A 10,932-nucleotide genomic window follows, 5' to 3' on the forward strand; every position below is an offset into this window, starting at 1 on the left:
GGCCAAGCCAGCGCATCCATCTCTCTGTGTCTCCACTTTATCATCTGGTAAATCTGGGGCTTAGACGGGATAACTCCAAAGAGCTTTTCTAGCTCTGACATACTGTGAACACCAGACACTAAATATATATATATATACACACACATATATATATGTATGTATGTATATATGTATATGTATATATGTATAATATGGTAGACTTTCCTATATGTTTTTTAAAGGTTTTTTTTAAACCCTCATTTTCTGTCTTGGAGTCAATACTGTGTATTGGTTCCAAGGCAGAAGAGCAGTAAGGGCTAGGCAATGGGGGTCAAGTGACTTGCCCAGGGTCATACAGCTAGGAAGTGTCTGAGGTCAGATTTGAACCCAGGACCTCCCGTCTCTAGGCCTGACTCTCAATCCAATGAGCTACCCAGCTGCCCCCTTTTTTAAGTTTAAAAAAAGTGCTCACAATGTTTTTATTGGACTAAAACTGAGAAAAGGACTGATGAGGCAGGTGTACCTTGACTAGTTCTACTTTAATGTGGAGAGAAAAATTGTAAAAAGAAAAGGGCAGTTTGCAATTGTGACTTGAGGGCCACAAACCCCCCTCCAAGCTCAGGTCATGGACCACCCTGTACACGTACACCCTGTTCCGGAGCCCTCCCTTCTTTCTGGGAATGCTCTGACTTGGCCCCACCAAATTGCTTTGTGTCTGCTTTGCACAAACTGACATTTGACCATGTTCTGGAGAACATAAACTCCTTTAGAACAGGACTTGTTTCCTGTCTGCCTTTGTACCTGTCCTACGTGTCTAGCATGGGCCATGGTGTGTAGTAGGAGCTTAGTAAAGGCTTGTTGGTTCTTACCCCTTAGACTATATGATATCCGAGAGAAAGGAAAGAAACATGGCAGCACCTAAATAGATCAGGGCCTTAATATCACAGTATCTAGGTGGCACAGTGGGGAGAACTCTCAGCCTGGAGTCAGGAACATTCATCTTTCTGAATTCAAATCCAACCTCAGACACTTTCTAGCTGTGTGATACTGGGCAAGTCACTGAACCCCATGTGCCTCAGTTTCCTCATCTGTAAAATGAGCTGAAGAAGGAAATGGCAAAACACTCCAGTAACCTTGTGAAGAAAGTCCCACATCCTGTTGGCCTCAGTTTCCTTATCTGTAAAAGATCTGGAGAAGGAAATGGCAAACCACTCCAATATCCTTGTGAAGAAAGTCCCACATCCTGTTGGTCTCAGTTTCCTTATCTGTAAAAGAACTGGAGAAGGAAATGGCAAACCACTCTAGTATCCTTGTGAAGAAAGTCCCAAATCCTGTTAGCCTCAGTTTCCTTATCTGTAAAAGAACTGGAGAAGGAAATGGCAAACCACTCCAGTATCTTTTCCAAGAAAACCTTAAATGGGTCACCAAGAGTCAGATATGACTCAACAACATTAATACCAAGGATACTACCAGTTATTTATAAAGGGAAGGATTTGGACTGGTAGATGGGAACATAGGGTCATAGTTCTAGAGCTCCAGGATCATTTTGGAAATCATCTAATATCATGCTCACATCTTACATATTAGGAACTTGATGATGAAAAAGATCAGTGACTTGCCCAAGATCACGTAGCTAAGTTAAGCATCCGAGGCAGGATTGAAATGTGAGCCCTTTGACTCTGGCAGCCAGCATTCTTTTCACTGCCCACACAGCCTCCTATTTGACAGGACTATTTAAAAATAAAATCTATAAAGTGTTAGATTTCTTAAATTATTGTTAAACTATTATTATATATTCTATGTAATATCATGTTTTATATGTATTATTATTATTATTATTATTTTTAAAATTTTCCTGGTATTTTCTAACAGATCTGTAGTAATTTCACATTGTCCGTCACATTTGACTCGAGAACCCATGAAGCGAGCTTGGTTTTTCAGCGCCGGGTTCGGTCCAGCCCCTTCCCACCATGCCTGACCCTTTGTGTTCTGATTTGTTCTTTCTGCGTTCCCCGCAGGTAAATATGTCTATCAGCCGATGACCCCCGTAGAACAGCTTCCAAGCACGGAGATTCCTGCCAAGCCCCGGGAGCCCACCAACACCATCCAGATCTCGGTCTCGCTCACGGAACACTTCTTGAAATTTGCGTCCGTCTTCCGGCCTCCCCTGCCCCGTGACTCTCCGAGGTATTGCACGATTTCCGACCTCTTCATCGACAGCTATCAGGTCAAGTGCATCAACGGGAAAATGTGCTATGTGCAGAAACAGCCCCTGTCCCACCCCCACCCCACGAGCCCCGAGGAGGTCTCTGCACACGATGCCTTAATCTCAAAAGAGAGCAATACACCAAAAATCAATCACTGCTCTTCTCCTTCGAGCTCCGAGGACTCGGGGATCAACGCGATTGGGGCTCACTACATGGAATCCTGCGATGAGGACACAGAGGAAGGAGCCGAGCTGAGTTCAGAAGAAGATTACAGTCCAGAGAGCAGTTGGGAGCCGGATGAATGCACCCTTCTGTCCCCATCCCAGTCCGATCTGGAAGTAATTGAAACAATAGAAACCACTGTGTGAGCCACTGAGGACGGAACTGTACCCCAGGGATTGCTGCTGGAGAAGCTTCGGGTACCATGTTGGATCCATTTTCCCCTCCCCCACAATGGACATTTTCTAAACCGCGTCACTAAGAGCAGAGAACTTATAATGCCTCCGTAACGGGCTCCCCTGGTTCACTTCTGCCTGGCAGAGCACTTTTTATGACACTTATACCCACGTCTAGTTTTCTTATTTTAGCGGTGTTTGGTGTCGCCCATGGTGGCCCTCTCTTATCGAGTCATGGTTGCGAAGCTTCATGAAGACTTTTATAGGAAGTACTTGAGGGTGAAGGGGACATTGTGTATCCTTCACAGTGTCACCCTTCTGTCCTTATCTTGCTACTCTTATTCACGAAGTGATCCCAGTAAATAGCCATTCGCCCTGCCCTCATTGTCCCCCAACGTTAGTTCTAGTCTAGCCAACTCCAGTTTTGTTCTAGTCATTCTTCCTCCTCCAAAGGCCATGCTGGTTTTGAAAGGGGCACTGAGATGGTGTTGGGGGCCTAGAGCTAAGTCCCACGACTGCCGCTGAGATGGTGTTGGGGGCCTAGAGCTAAGTCCCATGACTGCCATAGTACTGATGCTAAGGTAGGTCCCAACCAGCCCCTGGAGATGTAAGAGAGGCAGTGAGATACGCATATCTGAGATAGAGATCTTCCCCGGCTGCCTTCTATACTCGTCACCACCTGTTCCATATGGGGATATGAGGGTGGGGGAGAGCCCTTTGTGCCCTGTCTGGACTGCCAGTGCCCCAGCGAGAACCACCTTTGACTTCTTGACCAAGTAGAACACATTCCCTTGGAATAATATAACTAGTCTTGCTTTTTTGGGGGGAGAAAGTGGACAGCGATGAATCTTAAATCTCTGGGTCTCTCTAAGGGCCCAACTGCCCAGGATCATCCTGGCCTCTCTTGATTTCCCTTCAAATTTTGGGAAGAATTTTTAGAAGGCTATTTAGGTGCATTTAGCTTAAAGGATTTGTAGATTGGTAGAGGGAGAGAAGAGGGCTGAGAAGTCCTTAGAAGTCTGACCTCCTGCATTTGATGGATAAGGAAATGGAGGCTCCAAGATGGGGAAGTGACTTGCCCAGGTGAGAATGATTTAGTCCAGAATTAGTCCAAGGGCCTCTCTTCTCCCCCTATTCGAGACCATCCATGAAGTGTAACACAAATGGCCTGAGTGGGCAGAGCCCACGAGCAGAAGGAATCCCAGAGGTCTAACTAACCCTACTTCATTGAAGGAAGATTGAAGACAGCTCTGGTGAATTTGGAAGGACCAAGCAGTTGGATGCAGGGGATTTTAGTGCAAATTCCTAGACCGTTAAAATTGTGTTCTGAGAATTCCGTTTGACTCGATTCTCCTGAGCAAATAGTAATTGCCCGCTCTGGGGGAGCTGCTGTTAGGGACACGTGATGAAAACCAGTGATCCCCCCTTCATGGAGCATATTGTCTCCCAGAGGGATGGAATTTGTGGGCAGATAAATGTAATACAGAATAAGGTGAGAGGGATGCAAAGGGATCTAAGAACATTTGAGAAGGGAAGGTCAGGGAAGACTTCCTGGAGGAGATGCCTCTGAGCTGAGCCTTGAAGGAAGATCATAGGACCATGGGAAGGTCCTAAGATGTGAATGCTGGCAGAGAACTTTGAGACCAAACCCCTCATTTTCCAGAGGAAAAAACTGAGGCCCAGAGAGGGAAGGAGACTCGCTCATAAGAGAGATTTAGATATTTGCTGATGGGAGGGTTGGGGGGGGGGGCAGGCATAGGAAGCAGCCTACGGCAATGTAGGGAAATGGGAGATGAGCTGGATGAGTTTGAGAAACAGCTAGAAGCCCAGGTTAGCTGGAGAGTCAAAGAAATGAGGCTAGAAAGGGAGACTAGAGCCAGGTGCTAGGAGGACCGGAAATTCCAAGCTAAGGAGAAAATAGTTTATGAAATACTCCGAAATTATTTCACTGTTGCATTCTTCTTCTTATTTTGGTGTCCTCCCCCCCTCCCCCAAGACAGGAGAGCCACGAGTTCAAAGAGTTCTATTTTACATCTTTATTCCTTCAAAGAAACTTTGAAGTGCCCCCCAACAGCCTCGTATAGAAAAGATCTGCCATTTCTCCATATTGGTTATCTTTTGGGAACACAGTTAAGGACTGGAGAAATCTCCAATAATGCATCAGTGGCCACAGGATGATCACAATGGGGAAACGTTTCTTTGGCCTCTTCTACTCCAGACAGACAGAACAGGACCAGCTGAGCAGAGCTTCATCAGTATTCAAGTCCTCCCTCCATCCCTCCCTCTCTCTCCCTCCCTCCCTCTCTCTGTCTCTCTTCTCTCTCTCTCTCTCTCTGTCTCTCTCTCTGTCTCTGGCTCTCTCTCTCTCTCTCTCTCTCTCTCTCTCTCTCTCTCTCTCTCTCTCTCTCTCTGTCTCTGGCTGTCTGTCTGTCTCTCTCTCTCTCTCTCTCTCTCTCTCTCTGTCTCTGGCTCTCTCTCTCTCTCTCTCTCTCTCTCTCTCTCTCTCTCTCTCTGTCTCTGGCTGTCTGTCTCTCTCTGTCTCTCTGTCTCTCCCTCTCTCCTTCCCTTTCTCTCTCCCCCCTCTTTCCTCTCTCTGTCTCTGTCTCTGTCTCTGTCTCTGTCTCTGTCTCTGTCTCTGTCTCTCTCTCTCTCTCTCTCTCTCTCTCTCTCTCTCTTTCTGTCTTCCTCTCTGTCTCTCTCTCCATCTCCCCCTTTAAATTATATCAGTTTCCACCTTCAGAGATGAGGAAATGTTAGCATTATCCTCATTTTCCATGAAGTTTCTCTTTTCTTCTAATTGCTGCTGAGAGGACTCCCAGAGGTCATCTAGTATAACTCCTCCCCTTATCTCCACCCCATTCTATAGAGGAGGAAACTGAGGCCTAGAGTTTTGCTCTTCTCAGAAGATCATCCAACCCCCTCACTTTACAGATGAGGAAACTGAGGTTTAGACCGCCTTGCCCTCCCCCCTCTGCTTTTCCTCTCCCTTCCCCTTTCCTTGGCTCCTTCTCTCCCAGACGCTCTCTGCTGTCTGAATGGCACGAACCCCATGCGTGCCCCGTAAGCCAGCTCAATTCCCCGCTCCCTTGAGGCTGCAGAGCCTCAGCAGGGCTTGGAATGGGCTCCCTTCCTTCCCGATTGCAGAGGGCAGGCTGTCCGTCCATCCGCTTGGATCCTTCCCAACAGCCTTGAATGGGAGGCAAAGAGCAGGGCGGGCAGGCTGGAGAGCAGCTCTGCTTCCCTTCGAAGCCTTCCTGGGTTCCGGCAGCAGCGCAGCCCAGGCCTCCCCCTGCTTGTCCAGCGGTCTGAATGGTGGCTCTTTCCGGCCTCCTCCAGGAGGTCACAGGAGAGGAGGGAGGCTAAGAGGGCTAGTGAGGGAGGGAGGGAGAGCCGGAGTGGGCAGAGCAGTCGCAGAGCCAGAGGAGACCCGATTTCAAAGTCTGCCCCATCCTCGCTCGCTGTGCAATCCTGGGCAAGTCACTCACCCCTCTGCGCCTCAGTTTACCCATCTCTAAAATGGGGATGATACCACCAATAGCACCTACCTCACAGGATTGTCGTGAGGCTTCGATGAGATCTGGAAAATGGCGATCTTTTCTGCCAACATTCAAGTGCTACCTAGAGGTCAGCTGCTCTGGCTCCGGACACGCGAGGCTCCTCCCTTACGGCTGGCCTGGCGGACGGGCGCAACTGCCCCCCTCGGCCCGCTGAGCCCTGAGCCTGGGCGGCCTCGAGGCCGGAGCCCGAGTCCCCCTTTCCCTTCATGGCAGGGGCCTCGCTGGGCATCGCTGGGAAGGGACTCCGGAGGCCAGCTTGTCCCACCAGTGCCTCCACCCAGCCTCCTCCTGACAAGGCAGCCCCCAGCCAGCCTGGAAGGAACACGCACACACACACACAGGCACAAGCACACACACATGCACACATATGCACACGCACAGACGCACACACATACGCACACACATGCACACACGCACAGGTGCACACACGCACACACATGTACACACACATATACGCACACACACACATGTACACACGGTTCGCCCCCCCAGCTGACCCGTCCGTGCTTGGAGATCTTTTAGACTCGCCCGAGTCCCTGGTTTTCAACTCTTCTACTGCCAGAGAAGCCAGGCCAGGGCTGGCCAGGCGGCCGGTGACACCCGAGGCGCTTCCTCTAAGCACAAGGACAGATTTTCCCAGCATGCACCACGGGCACCTGTTCCCGCGGAGCTGTGGGAGAAGCCCCCCCCCCCCCCCCCCCCCCGCACCCCACTGCTGTAGCGCTCATCCCGTCACCCTGTTTATCGGCACTTTAGACACGCGCAGACTTGGCCAGCGGCGGGCACCGAAGACGACGGCTCTGTGGGCCGGTTCTGCCGTGGGGGGGGGGCCGAGCCCAGCGGGCGGGCGTCGGAGCCTTCGGCAGGTGGAGGCCGAGGGCCGGCCTCTGCTGACTCCCAGCCGCAGAGACGCTGGCGCGCCGGGCCGGGCCCCCGCAGGCTGCCCCAAGGCCGTCGGGCGCCGGGAGACTCTCAAGAAGCAATACTACGTGCATTTTACCTTTTCACGTCCCTGAGGCTTGTGTTCGCACTTCTGAACGTTTGCTCATCGCTTTCGTAAGAGAAAATAAGGAGGAAGTGGGCGAAGCGGGTTGGCACAGCGCGGCTCACCGAGAATCGAGGCCCTCCTCTGGGCCAAGCAGCGTGCCGGGCTGGGATATGCCGCCCAGCGGAAGGGGCCCTGCGGCGCCCCGCCTACCCCCGGCCAATCAACACGCAAGAAGTCCCGGGAGACGCCGGCGGGGAAGGCCCAGGGCCGGCTCTCACGCTCCCCCTCCATGGAAGGCGCCGGCCTATAAAGATGGAGACGAGGCGCGCCGGTCTCCTCGAACACTATTCCCGGGACATGGAAGAAGGGGAGTCCCGCGGGGTGACAGCGTGGCCAGGGTCACCCTCTCCCCCGACCCCAGCCCCAAAGACCATTCTGGTTCTAAAGGGGCCGCCGAGAGGGTTCTGGGGGCCTCGAGCTAATGCATGGATGGAGCCGCCAGAACCAAGGCGGCCGTAACGAGAGCCAGCTTTGGGGTCCAGAAGGGCCCAGCTCACGTTTGGCTTCTGAGGCAGTCTGGCCACGGAAGACGCCGGCCAGGCTCGGAGCCCCAGAAAAGGTGCAAGAGGGAGTGCCTTCATAGGGGCATTCCCCACACCAGGGAAGTGGAGTGAAAGGCCAGTGGAAGGGAGGGATCCAAGCTAAGCACTTTGAGGAATGGGGGTGGGGAGGGCACATTGTTTACTTGGGGAAGAGGGAGAGAGAAACTTATTTTAGGGAACACTATCTGGGTTGGATGGGCAGAAGAGGGCAGGTGGGGTGGGGAGGGACAGACTGAACCCCTCCCATTCTGTGCACATGTATTAGGAACACGGGCACATCTTTAGGCCTTTCGTAGAAGACCCAACAACAATAAATCACGATGATGGTGTCTCGACATCACACCTGGTATTTTTGTTATTCAAATGAGAACAGGAGAGATCCTGGAAATAAAAAAGATGGCTGGTTCAAGCTCGGCATGGCGCCCGGCGTCCCATGCAGCAGCAGGCGGAGGCGCCGTTTGGGTCCAGACTGAGACTTAAATTTAGGGCTTTTCCCCACCCTCACCCTCTACTTCTTGGTCTATTTGAAACACCAGAAACCTTCTGGCATCTGACTGCTGCAGGGAAAAAAAACAATCTTTATGCTAATTAATTCTCCCTTGGTATAGGAAGGACGGAACCAAATAGTTTTAACAGTTGTCAAAATACCCACGGTCTGTGCTACTAAGCAAGACCCCCCCAAAAGCCAAGATGTGTTTTCAAATCAAATTAGATCTGAGCAAAATACAGTTCGAGGCCATCCACCTTCCCACATATTATTTTCGCCTTCTTATTGGTCGCGTCTCCTGCTATTCTTAAACGCTCTGTTTACGCCACATGAGAGGGAGCCAGGAGAAGAAGGAACCTTTGAAACTAGTTAACAGCATCCCTGGAGAAGGTGTGAACCAGCACGTTTAGAGAGAGAGGTCAGCTTTGGCACCATGAATACAGCTCATTTCCCCCTTGGATTGGGGGTGAGGGAAGTGGGTTGGGGGTGTTCAATTGAATAGAAATGACAGAACAGCTTTTGGGTTTGTTTGTTTTCCCCGAGTTAGAATTAAAAAGCAGTTGGTTTCCTCCCCATTATTTTGTTGGAAAGGTCGTGAATTCCCAGATATGGGAGCAGCCCCTGTGTAGGGAGACACACCTCTCTAAAAGGAAGAGAAATGATTCTTTGGAACATTCGCCATTTTGGACATCGGCCGAACCACATTTCCCCATTAGCTCAGATAAGCAGCAGAGTCGAAGGGGCAAGGAATTGCCGCTTCTGTGGAAGTGGGTGCATTACCTGCTCCAAATGGATGGGCCAGTTGGGAAGGTGATCCAGCCAGAGGACTGAATGCTAGAAGACTCCCCGACCCTCATCGTGTCCATCTCCACTTTTCTAAGCTGTTTCTCTACTTGTAATGACCGCTTCCTGTGCTACTTTTCTAACAATGGCTGAGAGTTGGAAGCACAGTGCTGACCGGGTGGTCCGTCCACTTCTGGATTTTCCTAAAATTCTATTTGATTTTCCTACAGCTAGCCAACCGTTTCCAAATATCTGTATTCTACTTTAGGAAAGTAACTGCCTTGTAAAATAAACAATTTTTTCCTTCTTTTTATGAGCACACACTTGTCATTTGTGGTATGTGGAAGACGAGGGTCCTCCTGGCGTCACCACATAACAGTGTGATCCAAATCAGAGGAGCACAGGGTCAAGGATTGAAAGTCCAATGGGGCCTAGAAGTCACCTAGTCCCACCCTGCCCCATTACAGAGGAGAAGACCGAGGTTCAGAGAGGAGGACAGGCGAGCCAGATTTATTCTCCAGATAAAGCATTCATACCTCTGTACCAGGAGACCACTTCTTACCTGTATGACACTGGGCACGTTATTTTACCTTTCTGAGCCTTGGTTACCTCCTAGGGAAAATGACCTCAAAGATCCCTTCCAGCTTTTAGCCTAGACTGTCTCCAAAATGGAAAAGGCCTGCAAGGGGAGGTGGGGAGAGGAGGGAAGGGTAAATCCCACAGTGGAGATTTCTTGAAAATGGTTGATGGTTCTGGAAATGAAGAGTTTTTTCCACAGGAGACCTTTAAGTCCAAGGATATTCACGAGGGGCAATCTCCAATGTCCGTGGAATGCCACAAGACAACTTCGCATGCGTGCTAGATAGACCCCTTTGGCGGCAGAGCAGCGTGGGGGTGGGGGGCTTACAGAAGGCGAATCCCAAACATTTATTAGGCAACTATTATGTGGCAGCACCTTACGCTAGGGGATACAAAGATAGAAGGGAAAATAGCCTTGAGCCTCAAAGAACTTCTGTTTTGCTCCAGAGGATATAACATATGAATAGATAAGTACATAGAGCTGAGGGTATCCCAAGGACTGGGCTGAACATAGGGTCTGATCTTGGCAGCCTGATCCCATGAGTTCGAGTTTCTCTCGTTGGCTCCATGTCCCTCCTGGAAGTGGTACGTCAGGGAAATATTGAGAATAAAGCTTAGTTTGCGCTTGAGCCTAGGTTTCCCCCAAACATCGATAACAAGAGTCCCAACTTCCACAGAAATATTTGACATGTAATATGGTTATTGGGTGTGGGACAGGCTTTATGTCCTTGGCAAAGAAAAGCCACATGATGCAAAGGCCTCTCAGGAGCCCATAAAGGAAACCCTCAAACAGCCCATTAGATCCCCGAGGCAAGGCAAACCCATTTTGGAGGACAAAGTGTTTGAACAAACACTTCCCCTCCCACGGCCCCAACTCACCAATGGATTCAATCCATCACCTTCCGGCAAGCTTGTCCTTATCTCCGAAGTACACGATTAATAAAGTCTTCCTTTAGGCGGTGAGGAACTGATGCTAGAATTCAGGACTGAAATGACTCTTGGGTGACGGATCCCTTGGTAGGGCCATCCCTGGGCATTACCCAAGAGGCCACACCCAAGATGGCACTGCAGGACATCCAAATTACTCTACTCAGGAAGCTGAGTGGGGATTTGGGAACAACATTCTTGGCCTCCCTCTCAGAGCACAGGCCAATGTGGGCCCACCAGTGTTTCTGCTATAAATCACTGTTACTACTCCTACGGTAGGTCTATGTGAGCTTAACATTAACCCGAACCCTTTTCCCTGTCTTCACTGGACTCTCCTCTGGCCATAAGAGGGAAAGAGAAGGCACTAAAAAACTGCCAAGCCAGTGACCCAGACCACTTTTCTCCTTCATGGAAGAGGAGGCTGTTCT

General features: G+C 50.3%; 1 protein-coding gene across 1 annotated transcript in view; it reads left to right on the plus strand.

The window, feature by feature from the left end:
• The window catches only part of C2H3orf70 (chromosome 2 C3orf70 homolog), a 56,692-nt gene extending 47,385 nt beyond the window's left edge, over positions 1-9,307 (plus strand). The window contains exon 2 of the mRNA XM_001363992.4: positions 1,998-9,307. Coding sequence (XP_001364029.2) covers positions 1,998-2,554 — 557 coding nt within the window. The 3' untranslated portion in view covers positions 2,555-9,307. The remainder of the gene's footprint in view (positions 1-1,997) is intronic.
• Positions 9,308-10,932: the final 1,625 nt, after the last annotated feature.

The sequence above is a fragment of the Monodelphis domestica genome, chromosome 2, assembly GCF_027887165.1.
Source record: "Monodelphis domestica isolate mMonDom1 chromosome 2, mMonDom1.pri, whole genome shotgun sequence".
Taxonomy (NCBI): Eukaryota; Metazoa; Chordata; class Mammalia; order Didelphimorphia; family Didelphidae; genus Monodelphis; species Monodelphis domestica.